At 36.8% G+C, this 19,298-nt stretch overlaps 1 protein-coding gene across 1 annotated transcript in view; it reads right to left on the reverse strand.

The window, feature by feature from the left end:
- Window positions 1-19,298, reverse strand: part of Epyc (epiphycan) — a 30,342-nt gene continuing 11,044 nt past the window's right edge. The window contains exons 2-6 of the mRNA XM_052165989.1: window positions 14,954-15,128; window positions 6,868-7,026; window positions 5,864-6,066; window positions 4,554-4,649; window positions 1-171 (exon numbers count right to left, since the gene is read on the reverse strand). Of these exons, the coding sequence (XP_052021949.1) occupies window positions 1-171; window positions 4,554-4,649; window positions 5,864-6,066; window positions 6,868-7,026; window positions 14,954-15,128 (804 nt within the window). The remainder of the gene's footprint in view (window positions 172-4,553; window positions 4,650-5,863; window positions 6,067-6,867; window positions 7,027-14,953; window positions 15,129-19,298) is intronic.

A 19,298-nucleotide genomic window follows, 5' to 3' on the forward strand; every position in this document is an offset into this window, starting at 1 on the left:
TTAGATAAAACTTCCAATGGGCAAACGAGGCAGACACATGTACGCTTGAGGAGTTTTGCTGAGGTTGATGGGGTTTCCATCCAGGCGAATATCCTCTAATGCCTTACGGACATAAGTTAAATTTTTAACATTACAGAATGTATCCTCATGCATCTCCAGAATGTCATTATTCTAAAAAAGAAAAAAAAGTGAAAAGACAAGACGTTAACACCCCCGAGGTATTGAGTAGAATAGTCGTACATTTTGAGTCACTTCTTTTAATTCTTTTATTTATTCCACCAATCAAAACTATGTATTCTATGATTATTATATACCAAGCACTGCTTGTGCCGTAAGTATACAATTAGTTAACAAAGTAGACAGGTTCTTACCAGTATGTGTTACATAATGGGATGTATGTTAATGGACCATAAGCAGATGGTGGGGAATATTGAAAGAAAGAAGTGTTTCGAAGAATGATGAAAACTTTGATGACAAAGTGGTACAAGAACCATGAGCATGGAAAGAGTCAAGGGAAAAGCATCCTGGGAACAAAGAAAGCAATCACAAAGCCCTGAGCCTTGGCTGAAATGAGCAAGTTGGGAAGCAGATGTTTTTTTCCCCTAATCCTGGGAAGATTTTATATTACCTGTCATTTTGTTTATGACAGATTTCTCTATCCTCGGTACACATATGTGGAATTATTAAATGTTATTTTTGAAACAAATATGTGTTTCCAAAAAATATTGAATACTGGAAAGAAGAGGCGACCATTACAAATTGGCTTATGAGGCAGTAGTGAGGGTTGTTTACTAACTGTCATAGGTTAAAAGTTCACATGGGTTATTGTATATGGTGATGTTTTCCTTATTTTTATTACCTCTGAGTATTTCATTAAATGCATATATTTTTGTTATCCAATCATTTGTTAATGCAGGAGTGGATTGTTACCTAAGACAACAATGGCTTTATAGCTCTCTTGAAAACTGGTTTCATGAATATTTGTGTGAAAGTCTTATGTGGAGACAAATAATTCCTTTCTCTTATGCCTACATGCAATTAACAAATTGTTGAGTTATAACTCTCTTTTTAATTTAGAGGAACTCCTGAAGTAATTTCAAAAGTAGCTACAACATTTTGTTCCCCAAACAGCAGAACACATGTGTTTTTTGAAACCAGAAGCATAGTTATGGATGTGAGTATTAGATCATTTTATATTTTTTCATAGCCAGTATACAGAGATACAGTTGATCTTACACTATCATGATATATTATATTATGGATTATGGATCCCAAACTATCACGAAATAATACAGAGATATGTTGGCCTTATAGCCTGTTATACTTCTGAACTCCAATGCTATGTTAAGGACTTAATTACTTCCTTACAATTTGCTATATGTACAACATGTAGATGAATTTAGGAAGCATGTGCATCTCAATAATAACAGTTTTTTAATCCATAGTATTAAGGTATTTTTACTATATCTAGACCTTATAACTATTTACTTCTGTGCTGCATCTTTGATTGTGTACAATGCTTACTATCCTTTTGCTAAATTAGTTTTAGTATTTAAAAATAAATGTCATTATTAAAGAGAAAGGATTTGTTGGTGTGTCATAGTGTGATCTTAAAATTTTCACCCTGAGGAGGCAAAGACAAGAAGCTCTCTGACATGTTTCAGGTTGTATCTGAGATATATAGGAAATTCCAAGCTAGCTAAGGTAACATACTAAGATTCTAAGCCAAAGACAAGATAGATAGATAGATAGATAGATAGATAGATAGATAGATAGATAGATAGATAGATGTGTTTCCAAAAAATATTGAATACTGGAAAGAAGAGGCGACCATTAGATAGATAGATAGGAAGAAAGAAAGATAGATAGATAGATAGATAGATAGATAGATAGATAGATAGATAGATAGATAGATAGATTGATAGATAGGAAGAAAGAAAGAAAGAAAGATAGATAGATAGATAGATAGATAGATAGATAGATAGATAGATAGATAGACAGACAGGCAGCAGGCAGGCAGACAGACAGACAGGGACATAGACACATGTTAAGCTGATAGATGACAAACAGATGGTAGATAAAATACTTTCTTAATATGGTTCTTAGAAATATAACACATTTACAAATGATCTCGCTGTTTGTCACGTTGCTGAGCTCATAAGTGCAGATACCTTGTAATGGATTCTGTCAGATTTTCTGTGTATAAGGTATTGTCATCTGAAAGGAAAAGTAGAAAACCTGCTTCCTTTGCCATCTGTGTATTAATTGTTAATTTAATTTACCTTTTCTGTTTTTCTCAGTAGAACTGTCAAATATAATATTTAATAAGGTACTAAGACTAAAGAGTCCCCTTCTTGTTTCTGGGCTTAGCAATACTGTATTATAATATGTTTGTGTGGGTTTGGAATGATTGTGTTGCCAAATGTCCTTCTATTCCTAGTTTTGTATCTTCAGAGAATTTGTAAGAAAGAGGTATTGAATTTTGTCAAATGCATTTTCCATATCTATTTAGACAACAAGGCAGTTCTGTCTTCTCTTCTGTTACTATGGCATATTTTTTTTATTTTTTTAATTTACATTGCAAATGATTTCCCCTTTTCTGGGTCCCCACTCCCCACAGATCCCATAAGCCCTCTTCCCTCCCCCTATTTTTCCATCTACCCCTTCCCACTTCCCTGTTCTGGAATTCCCCTATACTCTTGCACTGAGTCTTTCCAGAACCAGGGGCCACTCCTCCATTCTTTTTGGACATCATTTAATTTGTGGATTATGTCCTGGGTATTCAAAGTTTCTAGGCTAATATCCACTTATCAGTGAGTGCATACCATGATTGATCTTTTGAGACTGGGTTACCTCACTTAGTATGATGTTCTCCAGCTCCATCCATTTGTCTAAGAATTTCATGAATTCATTGTTTCTAATGGCTGAATAGTACTCCATTGTGTAAATATACCACATGTTTTGTATCCATTCCTCCGTGGAAGGGCATCTAGGTTCTTTCCAGCTTCTGGCTACTACAAATAGGGCTGCTATGAACATAGTGGAGCATGTGTCCTTATTGCATGCTGAAGAATCCTCTGGATATATGCCCAGTAGTGGTATAACAGGGTCCTCAAGAAGTGACATGCCCAGTTTTCTGAGGAACCGCCAGACTGATTTCCAAAGTGGTTGCACCATCTTGCAATCCCACCAGCAGTGGAGGAGTGTTCCTCTTTCTCCACATCCTCACCAACACCTGCTGTCTCCTGAGTTTTTGACCTTATGGCATATTTATGTCATTTCCTGGTAATGGTTATACTATTCTTTTATTCTTGAAATAACTTCTACTTGCTAATGGTATGCCATTATTTCAACATGCTAGTGGATTTGGAATGTTGCTTGGCATGTTGGATTATGTTTATAACATGCATTGTTTTCTCTTCTATTGATAAATTTGTCTAAGTCTGATTTTGTTACTGGGATAATATTAACTTTTGTCAGGACATACTCTTACTTTCTATTATTTAAAATTCTTTGTAAAAGATTAAAACATAAAAAGGAAATAATGCTGGTAAGAAAAATTCAAGAGACAAGTTAGCCATCTTTCAGATATATACAGAAATACTACAAAATACTATATATAAAAATAAAGCCATTACCAGGAATAAGAAAAATGCAGATGTAAATAGTAATATAATGTACTGAGAAAATCACTGAGACCCAAATTACTTCTTGCTTGTCTTTCAGCAAACAGTGGATATCTTTTCTATTTATTTATTCCACCAAAAGTTAGAATATACCAGAGATACTTTATTATGGCTATTAAGCCCTGTGGGTGTGAAGTAAATTATCTACCATTGTTTCAATAGCTAAAATTGTTTCACAGAGTACAGTGCAATCATATGGATGGCAATGAAATTTACTTAGAAACTATTAGGTTATAACATTTGTGAAAATGTGTTTTTCATTTCCTCCCCAAAATAAGATTCTGTTTAATGTGAATAGAAATAACTTTCAACTATTTATATTTTGTTTTGTTTGTTTATCTTGGGTTTTTTGTTGATTTTTGTTTTTTGTTGTTTTGTTTTACAAGAGAAGATAAAAAGACCAAAACAGAACTTCTTTGATTAAAGAAATGTAAATTTGTCATTTTGTCAAGACATGTGGGTGCCTTTGTACTGAACTTACTTCTTTATAAAAGATGATTTTTTAAAAAAAAAAATGAGCCTAAATTTTTTTCTGCAAACTATAAAGCAAACTAGATTTTTGCCTCCCCCTTATGAACCTTAACTGGATGAATCTTTCAGTTTAAAGAAAAATCTTTGATATCTAAATTTCATTTCTAAAAGAATAAAAGTAACAACTGAAGCTACTATCAATTTACTAGAATAGATAGACCTGTGAAGATGCAAACACTTTATTAGTGGATGGAGTGACTGGTAAAGGAACAGAAGCAGGAAAATTGATGCACATGTCAATGGGTCATGATGCATGACGTTGGGAGTCCTGACTTCCTTCTATTTGTTTTTGTTCATCGTGGGGTTTTCAAGCTCAGTTCACCATGAGAAACCTACCTGGAGGTGAAGAGCCCGCAGACTTTCTGGGAGTGGCAGAGGGATATGGTCCAAACTGTTATCCGTGATATAGAGATGGTGGAGATCATACATATCCTGTAAACAACCATATGGAAGACTGAGCTTCTCATCTATGCAGTGAATTTAAACTAACACATCCCTGTCAGGACCCTGGTTCCAAAATTACTAGACAATTCTATCAATTTTGGAAAATTTGGCCTTAAACGTACTGTTTTATAAAAATGAAAATTATGTTTCAGTCATTTAGAAAACAATCTTGTTACATTCTATATAATTTCTCAGTTTACATGAGGCAGCTGTTTTCCACTAAATATGTTTTAAAATTAGATACTGAAGGATCTAATATATATATATATATATATATATATATATATATATATGTGTGTGTGTGTGTGTGTGTGTGTGTGTATTCTTTACACATTCTTTTATTTTATAGGTTTAGAAAAATGAAGACCTCTTTAGCAGAATGACAAAATGCTCAGTAAGGAAAACTAGAGAAAGGCAAGATAGAAAACGTTTAGACATTAACTGGTGTACACTAGCAAAGCACCCCAGTGAAGGAGTGAAAATTCATCTCCACTCATGCCCTCTCATTTCAACACTTGCCATTGTATAGGATGAGATGCCCTAAACTCAGCTACCATTGGCAGGATATTTAAGGCTTTAGAAGTTCACTTTTTTTTCACCACCAACTCCCTGAGTACCATAATTTTACCTTCACAGACCAAGTAAAAACTTGCCATTCATCCTATATCTAGAGGAGAAATTCCTATGGGATGATGGGTGCATAAGAAAACTAGCTAGCTAGTTCTGTGATCACAGACATTGTTCTAAGCAGGGCTTCCAGATTCAGACTTGTTTTCTTCACTTAACAAACATATTCCCAAGGGATAATGTATCTAGACTATGTCCTTCTGACCTCAAAGCAATACATCCTTCCCATCCAGTTACCCAACTTGGTATCTCCCGATGTTTGGAATTCTATGGAAAGCTAAATTTTCTGTCTTTTCTTCTGGGAACCTTTTGCAAATATGTGTCCAAGGGCCACTGACTTCTAATTCAAACCCTGCTTCCCATTCATAGGGCTTGAGCAATCTCAGAATGAATCAGAATATACCTTATTTTCAGTTTCCATAGATAATGCAGAGGAGCTTATTTCAGAAGGTAAAATTGCCAATTCCATAATTTTTTTTTTTTTTTTTTTTTTTTTTTTTTTTTGGAGATGAGCAACGGCTAGACCACGACAAAGAAGAAGGGGTTTCTATATGCATGTGGCATGAAAAACTTACTTTAAATGCTTCTTGCTTAATGCCTTTCCTTCCCAGTCTATTGTTGCTGATATCAATAAATGTCAAAGTGTTTGGCAATTCTGGAAGCTGCTTTATCTTATTGTCACGCAGAACCAGCTCTCGGAGGCGAGGCAGTGTTCGGAATGCATCTTCATCAATCTCTGATATTAAATTTGATGTCAGATCAATCCTTTTCAAATCACCTAGAAGAAAAAAAATGGCAATAGCTAAACATTCTTGAATATGGTTGACTCAAACAAAACATGAGTAAATGCATATCACAAATATAAATATCAATATTAATTTGTATTATGCCTGTAATAAAATAATTATTTTATGTAAGTGCTTTTCAAATGAGATCTGTGCTCATATTTCTAGAAGAAGTTGTCATTTTACTAAATAAATGGTCATATTGTATTTTAAGTAACTGTTCTTTTCTTTACATTTTTCATAATCTTTGTCTGGAATTTATTCTTTAAAGTGTTTTCCTCAGGAAAAAAAGTGCTACTTTTTTTCAGATAGTCCAAGATATAGACATTAAAAATAAATATTTATATTGTTGAAATGCTTTTATCAAGACAACTACTAAAATTCTTCTAAGAAGGCAATTATTCTAAAGTAGAATTTAAGTTCATATTCTACAATCATAAATCAATTGTGCTTTAATGGAAAACTATCAAAGAAGGACTAACACTTGTTAATTTAATACCATGGCAGTGAATCCAACATTATAGTGTGAAAATTAGTCGTAGCTTATAAAATAAGCTATTGATAATTAAACTTAGTTAAAATAGTTTGAAAACAAAAACAATTATGTAATTTCCTATTGGCTATTAACTATGTCTTCTTCCATCTTCTCAATTCCAAAACATAATTTTAAATATTTATGTAAAAAAGTAATTTTTGAGCTTTTTTGAATAAAAGTTTCATCCTAAGTACCAACATTTCACATGGTTAAAAATTCATGCAGGTCTACAAGGAAAGATGACTATTTATGTCCATACTTAAGCTTGCAAAGTCATTTTTGTTGATCTTTTTAATTCTGTTAAAGCGTGAATAGAAATATGTAGTCTTCTTGGGCAGTGGAGGAATGGCATCCAGTTCATGGTCATCGCAGTATACCGTGGTACTTATACAAGTGCACAGAAGACAAGTAGGAAAGTCTGAAACACATAGATAAATGGTTATATGGCAGTGACAGAATTCTAAGGAAAATGGGATTCTGCTTGCTTTGTATGCAAGATTAAAATCTTTCAGACCTTCCTGATGTATTTCACATATTCTAAAATCACTCCAAACACACTCCAGCTGAGAGCCCTTTCCTATTGTGCTATAGCAGATCATAGCAGATCCTCTCTCTCTCTCTCTCTCTCTCTCTCTCTCTCTCTCTCTCTCTCTCTCTCTCTTTCTCCCTCCCTCCCTCCCTCCCTTTCCCTCCTCCCTTTCTTTCTTTCTTTTTATTTATCATTCCATTCATTTACTTCTCAAATGATAGCCCACTTCGGGGTTACCCCCTCCACCAACCCCTCCATCCCACATCTGCCATCTCCCTCCCCTTTGCCTATATGAGGGTGCTCCCCTACCCACCCACACTCTCCCGCCCCACTGCTTCAGCATCTCCCTACTCTGGGAGTCAAACCTTCCTGAGACCAAGGGCCTTCCTGTCAGGCATGGCCATCTTCTGCTACATGTGTATCTGGAGCCATGGATCCTTCCAGGTACACTCCTTGGCTGGTGCTCTAGACTTTGGGAAAACTGGATAGTCAGGCCAGCCTATGCTGTTCTTCCAATGGGGTTGCAGTCCCCTTCACTCCTCCAGGCCTTCTGCCAGCTTCCCCATCAGGTTTCCTGAGTTCAATCTGATGGTTGGTTTCAAGTAACTACATCTGCACTGGTCAGTTGCTGGCCAGACCACCCAAGGAATTGCCACATTAGGTTCCTGTCAGCAAGCTTCTTTTGACCAAGGCAACAGTGTTGGGGTTGGTGTGTGCAAGAAAAAAAAATGTATCCCCAGGTGGGATCGTGCCCAGCGTGCTCTTCCTTCAGCCTCTGTTCCATTTTTTATCCCTGTACTTCCTTTGGACAGGAACATTTCTGGCTTACAAACCTTTGAGATGGGTAGGTGGTCCCATCCCTCAACCAGGGGCTGTGCCTATCTACTGGTGGTGGTCTCCACAGGTTCTCTCTCCCCCTTCTCTGTGCTAAAGTCAATCCTGCTGGGTCCTAGGAGTCTCACGTTTCTTCAGTGTCTGGGACCCTCCAGTGGTTATTTCCAGGTCCTCAGTCCCACTGCTAATTATTTTTATTCAATTTACTGGCCCTCTATAGCTCTGTCCAGTGTTTTATATTGCCATTCTTATTCCCCCCCTCCTTTCTCCCTCCCCTTTCAACCTCTCTTTTCTTTTTTTAAAATTTTTATTCTTTATTTACATTTTTTATTCTTTATTTACATTTCAAATGTTCTTCCCTTTCCTGGTTCTCCCCTCCCCCCAAAATCCCATAAGCCATCGCCCCTTCTCCAGTCAGCCCTCTTCCACTTCCCTGTCATGATATTCCTCTCATCAATGCAGGACTGAAGCATTCAACCCCTGGTCGTCCTTCCTTCTATGCTCCACAGGGGCTGTAGGTTGTATCATGGGCATTGTGTGCTTTTGAGCTAGTATCTACCTATTAGTGAATACATACCATGTGTGTTCTTTTGTTTGGGCTGCCTCGCTCAGGATGATATTTTCTAGTTCCATCCATTTACCTGTGAATTTTATGAAGTCATTGTTTTTAATCTCTGCGTAGTACTCCACTCTGTGTGTGTGTGTGTGTGTGTGCGTGTGTGTGTATATATATATATATATATATATCACATTTTCTGTATCCATTCTTCTGTTGAGTGACATCTGGGTTGTTTCCAGCTTCTGGCTATTATAAGTAAGTCTGCTAGGAACATAGTGGAGCATGTGTCCTTGTTATATGATGGAGTATCTTTTGGTATATGCCCAGGAGCAGTATAGCTGGGTCTTCAGTAAGAATGTTCAATTCTCTCAGGAGTTGCCAGACTAATTTCTAAAGTGGTTTTAACTGCTTGAGTCCCACCGCCAATGGAGGAGTGCTCCTCTTTCTCCACATCTACTGTCACCTACATTTTTGATCTTAGCCATTCTGACTGGTGTGAGGTGGAATCTCCGGGTCCTTTTGATTTGTACTTCCCTAATCAATAAGGATGTTGAACATTTCTTTAAGCATTTCTCAACAATTAGAGATTCCTTGGTTGATAATTCTTTATTTAGTTCTGTACTCCAGTTTTTGATAGGGTTATTTGGTTGTCTGGAGTCTACCTTCTTATGTTCTTTGTATATTTTGGATATTAGCCCTCTGTTGGATGTAAGGTTGGTAAATATCTTTTCCCAATCTGTGGGTGACCGTTTTGTCCAACTGAGAGTGTCCTTTGCTTTACAGAAGCTTTTCAGTTTTATAAGGTCCTGTTTGTTGATTGTTGCTCTTAAAGCATAAGCCATTGGTGTTCTGTTTCTCCCCATGCCAAAGTATTTGAGGCTTTTCCCCACTTTCTCTTCTATTAGATTCAGCGTATCTGGTTTTATGTAAAGGTCCTTGAAACTCTTGGACTTGAGCTTTGTGCAAGGAGATAGGAATGGATCAATTCACATTCTTCTACATGTTGACTGCCAGTTGAATCAGCACCATTTGTTGAAAATGCTGTCTCATTTCAACTGGATGCTCTTATCTGCTTTGTCAAAGATCAAGTGGTCATAGGTGTGTGGGTTCATTTCTGGGTCTTCAATTCTATTTCATTGATCTAGTTGCCTGTTTCTGTACCAATACCAAGCAGTTTTTATCACTACTGCTCTATAGTATAGCTTGAGCTCAGGGATGGTGATTCCCCCAGAAGTTTTTTTTTTTTTTAATTGAGAATAGATTTTGCTATTCTAGGTTTTTTGTTATTCCAAATAAATTTGAGAATTGCTCTTTCTAACTCTATGAAGAATTGGGTTGGAATTTTGATGAGGATTGCATTGAATCTGTAAATTGCTTTTGGTAAGATGTCAATTTTTTACCATATTAATCCTGCCAATCCTTGAGCATAGGAAATATTTCCATCTTCTGAGGTCTTCTTCAATTTCTTTCTTCAGGAATTTGAAGTTCTTGTCATACAGGTCTTTCATTTGCTTGTTTAGAGTCACACCAAGGTATTTTATATTATTTATGACTATTGTTCCATTTCTTTTAGATGGACAGAGTTACTGTACCATATTACTTGTTAAGAAATCACTATGTCTGAAAATATGGCCAGACTGAAATAGAGTAAAGTGGGATGAGAGGGTATGAGTTTGTGGTGGCCTGCCTTTTATAATGGTGATAGCAATGACTAGATAGACAAATAGTCTTCACTATATGATTAGCATTTACATAGAAAACAAGAAGCTTTAATAGAGACAGAGAAGCAATGATCAGAAAGAAAGTATAAAACAATTGGGCATGGGGCCATATTGTGGACACTAAATGGAGGAAGAGTTTGAACCGAAAGGAAATTTTTGCTGTTAAATAAATAAGACAGACCCTCCTCCTAAAGCTCCCAGGGACTAATCCACCAACCAAAGAGTACACATGGAAGGGCCCATGCCTCCAGCTACATATGTAGCAGAGGATTGCCTTATCTGGCATCAATGGGAGGGGAGCCCCTTGGTCCTGTGGAGGCTGGATGACCAAGGGTGGGAGAATTCTAGGGCTCTGAGGAGGGAGTGGGTAGGTGTGTGGGTGAGCACCCTCATAGAGGCAGGGAGATGGGGGAGGGGAAACAGAAGTATGGTAAGGTTTGAAATGTAAATAAATAAAATAACTAGTTAAAAAAGAAAAAAAATTAAAAGAAAATAAGGGCTTCACTCACATTTAAAAATAAACAAACAAACAAGTAAACAAATGAGGCTGGAAAAGCTTTTTGAATTTGGTATTGCAGGCATATTCAGATTTTGTAAAGTCTGTAGAATGGTAGTGATGGATGACAGATTATAGTCTGTGGGAGCTAAAACTGATGGGAAGAAAAACAAGAAAATTGTATAGAGGTGTTTGCTGAAAACAAAGGTGAAGAAAAGATGGTCATAACTAAGATGTATTTCTGTTTCTTGTAAAGTGATGTGATCTAATTCAATGTCTGAAGCTATGGTAAAATAAACTGACAAAAAGGGATTTAAGATACCAAAGGTGTATGACTGTTTACAATTCCAGGTTGCAATCTGTCACTACAGGGAAGTCACAGCAGCAGGAGCTTGGATCAGCTTGTCACATCGCATCCAGCCAAGAGCAGAAAGGCATAAATGTCTTCATGCTTGGTGCTCACGTAGCCTCCTCTACTCCTATCCAGGTCAAGGTCCCAAACTGGGCAATGATGTCACCCACTTTCATGCTGTGTCTTCTACAGTTATTTAAAGTAATCAAGGCAATCTCATCAGATACACTCATGGGCCAACTCTCATCTAGACAATCACTTACTGAGACTCCAGGTGATACTAATTTATGTCTAGTTGACAGTTACAATGTCTTATATTTTAGCATTAATTGCTTGCAATAATTTTTATACTTGGATTGCAATTTATTTTTATTTTAGTACTCATAGATTATGACCATTTGAATTGGATTAATTTGTTAAGAGAAAGTTTTGAATTTTAATGTTCTAAATTTTTTTCCAAGCTGTGAAACATTCACAAATGTATGCTTTTTGCTGGAAATTAAAATGTAATTTAAGTTTTAACTTCATCATATACTCTCAATTGACTCTTAGTTATAAAATAAGAAAATATCAATTTGTTGATATTTCAAAAATTATTGGGTCCACACTTGACGACAAATACTACAACTGTGCCCAAGCTATGCAAACAGGGCTAGGCTTAGAAGTAAACTTAGCCAACTATCCATGAGAAGGGAGGTTATAGACACTAGAAGAGAGTCTACTAAAGCTAATACCATAAAAGCAATACATTACTATCTGTATTCTAAATACCTATTTTTTGTATCCACAGATAAGAGTCTCACTCCCCATCAAATAAGTTTCTCTTTGTAAGAGATGAAGAATATTATGGAGATCCATAACTGGTTAAAATGCATAAACTGTGAAGTACCCAGCTACAACAGATACATCTACAATATAATCCCTACATCTAAGTCTTGTCCAGTATCATGAAAGAGGATATGAACATATTTATAAGACCTACAGGCCCAGGATACCTGCTGCTCTATATAAAGGATCTTTTAGAGAAAACAGGGAAGCTACAGCTATGAAATCTCAACAGCAGTGTTGTCCAAACAAGACCTGCATACTGACAACACTAACTGACCTATCACATGAATGTGGGAAATGCTTTATATCACTCCTAGAATAAAAACTATAGTTAGGCAATGGCTACTGAGGGAGGTGAAAACAGTTTCCTTCTGGGGCAAGCTTCCAGGCAGGTTATCCATCCTTAAGTGGTCAGTCCCAAACACCTGTGAGCAACATTAAATGGACTTGGGAAGATAAATACATATACACATATACTGTGTGTGTTTGTGTGTGTGCACGTGCGCGTGTGCATTTGTACACACCTATTTATGTTAGTCAATAATTATTAAAGAAAAATATATTTCAAATTGACAGGGACTTAAAGGAGACATAGGAGGAGTTGCAGGGAAGAAAGTGAGTCATAAAAATTATGTAAATATATTAATCATGAATGAAATTCTTTAAAAAGCAAATAAATACAAGATTGTGTATTATGTTTCTGTTTCCTCTGCCCCAACTGAAAACAATGGTTCTGAGAGAAGGCGAAGGGAGAAGGGTAGATTTGAAATGATGGAGCAGGAGGACAAATTATATAATTGTATTATAATCTGAAAAAAAATGTATCTGTAAAAACGCTCAGGATACAACTGCTGCCCCATGTGGTCAGCTTTGTAAAATATTGAAATTCCTCAACCATCTTTCCTGTTTTAGGTACATTTAGTTTTCCTATTCTCTATTTGGAAAATTGACACTTTGTAAGCTTGCTCAGGTGTCTTCTTGACTGTTTGTGGCTTTCTATTACATAGAAATTTAACTTCATGGAAAGTGTCTGCATCCTGTACTCACTAATTAATTTCAGTGATTTTGCTGGCATTTATTTTTCTTGTTTATCAAGGAGGTGATAGTCCTTACTCCAAAGATTTGTGGTTTTGCCAAGAGATGACATAAATCACTGTCAATGATTGGATAGCAAGGAGAAGATTTTATAATTCAGTTGCAATATTGAAAGTTTAGACAGGGAGCTGGGTATTGTTTGCCAGAGCACAAGGGAATTTACAAGGAGAACTGACATATAAATAAGTGGTTGTATAGGATAAGTAAGTTCTAGAGATTTAGGATAAAGAGATGTGAGGGAGAAGACCAACAATTTCCTATAAGTAAGTCTCAAATCGTAATAAATTGGCTTTCAACCACAAATTACTACCCTTTACAAATTAAGACTTTCTTATTGAAAGGCAAAACAAAGTATTGTTAAGACCGTAAAAAGACTGTAATGGGTGAAAGATGGCTGCACTGTGCTTTTGTTGTGACCCACAGACAGCAGATACCCAATCATCATGACTTGTTGTCTTTATTTTAGTTAACATCCATTATGTCTTACGGGTTTGAACTGTGCTGCATTGACCTCGAGACAACTTTCCATCAGTTCATCCAGTGCTGGGCTCTGGAAATACATGGCCCAGAAAGATTTCAAGTAATGATGCCAGGCAAATATTTCCATCCTGAGTCTTTGGATATTTGATTCTTTCCAGCAGGACAAAGATCCATTAGAAAAGCTATTTGATACCTGACTATAAAATCCATGTGCAACTCCATGCTTCAAAGTGTGTTTCAACATTCTAGATTTTTTTTTTTGTCTTTGGATTATTCATGTCTCTTTTGGAGTAGAGTTGAAAGTTGGCAAGTTTGTTTAATTTTAGGATTGTTTCTTCTTTGAAGGTTTCATATATTTATTCATGTATCCTCATAATGTATACATATCCCTTACTCCTATAACTCCCTCAGTACCTTCCCTTTTATCTGCCTCCTAGCTTCATATGCCCTCATTTATTTTTAATTTATTTTTACCCATTGAGTTTACATAGTACTGCCCATATGCATGTGGTTGTGGATTTATCCCTTGAGGGACAGGGAAGCTAATTGCTCCCCAGCTAGTCCATGCATAGCTTTTGAGGCTCTCCTGTCATCCATGCTGTCTTAATCCAGTGTTGGTAACTAGAGTGGTTGTGAGTTTATGGGTGCAACATCTTCCCCATCATCCTGGATCTATAGTTTTGAGATTCCTATCTCAAGATGTTTTCTGAGTCCTTGGGTGTGGTAGACATTAGTGTAGATGCCCCATCTGTGGCTGAGCACACACAGGTGCTTATGTAATGCAAGATATTTCCTATCCATTCACAATGAGACAGTGAGAGGCCAGTGATTGGAGGGGAGAGAAGAGGCACAGAGAGAGGGGGAGCCAGGAAGCTTCAGGAGGGCACGGAGGAGGAGGAGATGCAGATCCAGATGGCATCAGATGTGTTTCTGGTGTGCTGAGAGGTTAGAAATATTGGGATAAAACTTTATCATTGTAATTTGGCATTATGTAATTGGGAGTTTCATACACATAAATATATTTGTTTTAACTACTCAAGTTTAAGAGTTATGCTTTCCTGGATACTTAGAAGGACTGGGTGCTGGGGAGGAGAGAGAGAACCACAGAGACTCGGAGCAGAGGCCTGGTGGGGCGGTACCATATTTTAATCTTTTCCCTCTACACTTATGATCAGCATTCTGTACAAAATGAGTCTGTATTTCCATTACCCACTCTGATAAGACACTCCTCTGACAAGGTTGGGAACAGCAACAACCTATGGATAAAAGCATAAATATTTACAAGGCTGGTGGAGAACATGACTGCTTAGCAATACAACACCCTTAAGTTCTACCCTAGGATTCATGACTTCTTTTGCAGTGCAAGGCAGACTCCTTGAGGACTTAAAACTTGATAGTTCTGAGAGATAACAAAGTGTATTTGGTTATAATTCAGTATTAACTTATCTGACCTTCGTTGGTGTGTGGACCCAGAAGCCCTGGGAATTCTGGCTCCTGTGGGGAAGAACCATCAATCAGCCTGGGAGTAGATTCTTCATCTTTATCCTCGTCCTGGCTGTCCCCTAGCTGTGGGCCTGGGGTGAGGAGCATTCTGTTCCCAAAAAGCCTCTCAGTCACTTTCTCAGTCTGAAAACAAGCAGAATTTCACAGTAACCTCAATCACCCTCCATGACCATGGCACAAATGTAAAAAATATGTCCTTCTGTGCCACAAGATGTCACTCCTGTTCTTACAATCAACCAGTGTTTCTGCTGGCAATGTTTCTCAGAAATACAATTATTGGTTTCAAAAGTTTATTTCTTGAATCTTAGGGACTGGTTTCAGTGACCCCTTGCCCTTTGTGTTACCATTTCCTTGAACTTCATACTTTTTTTTTTTCCATGTGGCAGGTTTAGAAATCTCTCTCTTGTTATTTTAATGATAAAGCTTTATTTATAAAATTATAGCTTTTAGATTCACTTTAATCAAACACATGCAAAACAAAATGCAAAAGTCTCTCCTTCACTTCTTAGCCCAGTTTACTCTCGTCATCCCTTGAAGATAACTATAGAGATACTAATATTTTCTTCCTTTAGATTTTTACTTCCGAAAATCAAATCTTCTCTTCCTCGAAACTAATTTGTGGTGCCCTCAATGGCCTTTTACTGGAAAGTAATCTCCCTACTGAGGCAAAGCATATAATTACATGAAAACTATGTAATTTTATTAGGAATGCCATTTGTTATAGATATTTCCACATGGATACTAAATCCTGCAACAATATCTGATTATATTAAAATTGTCATCTTTGCAAACTTTGGCAATAGGAGTCATTTAAAATGGTAAAACAAATTATACTTTTTAGAATACTTTTTCATATTTCACTTTCTTTTTTGCCGTTTCTGGTATGAGTTATTGCTTATAAAAGTCTTTAGAAATGCCTCATTTTCAGTTTCCTTCCCTTATGCTAGGGTTCATTTCTTTCAGTTTCTTGATAAGTGTGCTGTTCCTTATGACATTGTAAGCCTCAGATGGAGATCTGATAAAGACATTTGGAGCAGCAATACCCTGACTCCAGTCCTGGCTGCTGTTCCCATGATATTACCAGAAATCCCACATTCCTCACTGATCACACTAGCATGCGCCCATCTGCATTAATTTTCACTCATTAAAAATCCAAAACCACACAAATTACTTCTGAGTTATTTATTTCCTGATTGGCAATTCCAGAAACAGGCATAGAAATTAGATCAGTTATTTATTACTTGTCTTATGATAACCGTGTGATTTTAAAAGATAAACATATTTTCACACTTTGGATAGACAAGTACATTTCATTATTAATAAAATAATGTAAATTTAAGGAATGTTTTCCTAGGTTCTCTACTTAGCCCCTTTCTATCCTACATGTGTGCCCACTGGTTGGTTTCATACCCATACTATTAGTTAGTACTTTTACTATCGTACTATTAGATAGTAATTGAATTATGCCTCTATCTTTGTACATTTAGGCTGCAGCATGATAAGCAACTTATAAGATTTATGGAATATATTCTTTTAACATCCTTCTCTAGGATGCATTTAATTCGTATATGCACATTACCCTAAGGATTTTGTTCAAAGACTCTGTGAAGGTGTGGATGCCTGCTTTCAAATGTGAATCTAACAGTAGGTTGCTTGATATCGCAGGAGGTATCCAGAGACACTAAAGAGGCCTGGCCAGAAATCTCCAGCTGAGAAGCTGGGATGCATCTGCAGAAGCACACAAGGTTTCCATCAGGGCGGTCATAGTGAGGCAGCTTCAGTGGAATGACTGTGCAGAGACTAAAAGTGGGCTTCAGGAAGAGCGGAAATTGAGACAGATGTTTCATGGAATTGAGGGGCCGCCCGAAGAGAGGAACACATTCCAGACACATTGCCTTGAATCTTTAGCTCGGAGGGAAAACGTTTGCACGTCCTCCCCCTCCCCCCCCATAATTGTTTTTCCACTGATCTGATGTAAAACTGTAAGGTCTCCTTTGTCATTCAAGGTAATGAGGTCAAACAGCTTTTGGTGCTTCGTTCATGCTTGCTTGCAAGGAACTAGAGCAACCTTTAAAGCAAGGAGAGGCAGTGCACTTTCATTTCAGCAAAACTGCAGAACTCTAACCCCATTGCGCTGTGCCTGGAGAGTCTTTTGCATGGTAGACACATTTATTCTGACGATTAAATAAAAGCTGTTTGGGCTCCTGTCTTTCCCCCTTTTCTAACAATCTTCAAATTGCATATGAAGTTAGAAGCAATTCATTTTAAAAAGTGAAGCCAGGGAATGGTGGACAACTGTCTGTTGGAATGATGAACTTTTTTTCCTTGTGTTTCAGGGACCTAAATGTGGACCTAAGCACAAAACCTTCCAAATACTCTTCAGCTATAATTGGTATTGCTCTAAGGAAAGTACAATTGAGTCTTTCTTGTAAATATTTATTGTTTATTTCATATTCGTTCTCTATTCTTTTTCCTTTATCTTTTTATTTATTCAGATTTGCTTTCAGTGCCTTTGCTTTATAATTTGTGCACCATATCTCTCCAGGCTTTACAAATATTCTAAAACATCATCACTGCACTTGAAGATAGTAACTTAGTGCTGGGTTGCAACACAAGCTATATCATTTTTTGTTTATTTGTTTAATTTTGGCTTTTCAGTAACGTGTGTATCCCTGATACCTTGTTTTCCAAACTCAAACTATGATATTTGTCATAGAAGACTGTGTTTAGGAGATTATTTTATTTCTACAAAAGGGTAGATTCTAGAAATGGCACAGTTAAGTCCCAGCATCATGAGTTTGGAGAAACTCAGCAGCTATTACCATAGGAGATGGGAGAGGAAATTCACAAGTAGTGAGGATGTCCTCAGAGTTATTCACTGTCAGTACCCTTCACAGCTGGGGTGCTGGGTATTTATCTTAGCACACACTACTGTCTCAGGGCAATGGACTGAAGAAACACTAATGTGAGTTTCTAAGAATCTGCTCCCGTGAAGGAAACTTCTCAAAATCTAAATGCATTTCCATATTTTTTATATCAGAGTATGGAGGTTTGCACAAAATATTCATATTGATATGAATAATCTTAGAAAATATTTAAGATTTGCAGTTCTGGTCATTGGCAGTACTATTTCTGTATAGTAGAACATCCTTATAAAAGTAGGTTCTGAACTGGAGATGACACTTCTGGAGGACCCTGCTATACCTCTCCTAGGCATATACCCAGAGGATTCCCCAGCATGTAATAAGGATACATGCTCCACTATGTTCATAGCAGCCTTATTTATAATAGCCAAAAGCTGGAAAGAACCCAGATATCCCTCAATGGAGGAATGGATACAGAAAATGTGGTATATATACACAATGGAGTACTATTCAGCAATTAAAAACAATGAATTCATGAATTTTTTAGGCAAATGGATGGAACTGGAAAATATCATCCTAAGCGAGGTAACGCAATCACAAAAGAATACACATAGAATGCAATCATTGATAAGTGGATATTAATTATCCCTGAAGCTCTGAATATTGAAGATACAATTAGCATATCAAATGATTCCCATGAAGAAGGAAGAAGTGGGCCCTAATCCTGGAAAGGCTTGATCCGGCATTGTAGGGGAGTACCAGGACAGAGAAAAGGGAGGGGGAAAGATAGGAGAATGGATGGAGAGAAGAGGACTTATGGGACATATGGGGAGGGGGGAACTGGGAAAGGGGAAAGGTTTTGGATTGTAAACAAAGAATATAGAAAATAATATATATATATATATATATATATATAAAGAAAAAAAAAGGTCCGTTCTGGTACATTAAGTGACAATTCTTTGCTAAAATTATTTTGACCCCATATAGGTTTATCTTGAGAAACCACATCTGACTGATCTATGCAATTATATTAATATTTGTGAAACCATGTGAATTATGACTTAATTATGGGAGGATAATATAAAAAATGAATGTGCTGGAAAATAGAAGCCACATTTCTCCTAGGATGTTTTCTTGGATAGAGTCCTTTCAATATGGGCATCTTTCTTTTAAAACACAACCAAAAAATAAAGAAAAACTAAGCATACAACTTCCATATGGGAGGAGGCACTGGAAGAAGTAGAGGGAGGGGAAACTAGGATAGGGATGTGATGCATGAGAGAATTAAAAAGAATAGAATAAAAAGTGAAAGAATAAACCTGAAAAGATGTAATGAAAAAATATTAGAAAATCTTGCCCTGCCCTCTACAAAACAATACTACAAAAACTGAAGAGACAAGGAGGACATGAAAGTATCAAAGGGAGGGGT

Source organism: Apodemus sylvaticus, chromosome 20 (genome assembly GCF_947179515.1).
Source record: "Apodemus sylvaticus chromosome 20, mApoSyl1.1, whole genome shotgun sequence".
NCBI lineage: Eukaryota > Metazoa > Chordata > Mammalia > Rodentia > Muridae > Apodemus > Apodemus sylvaticus.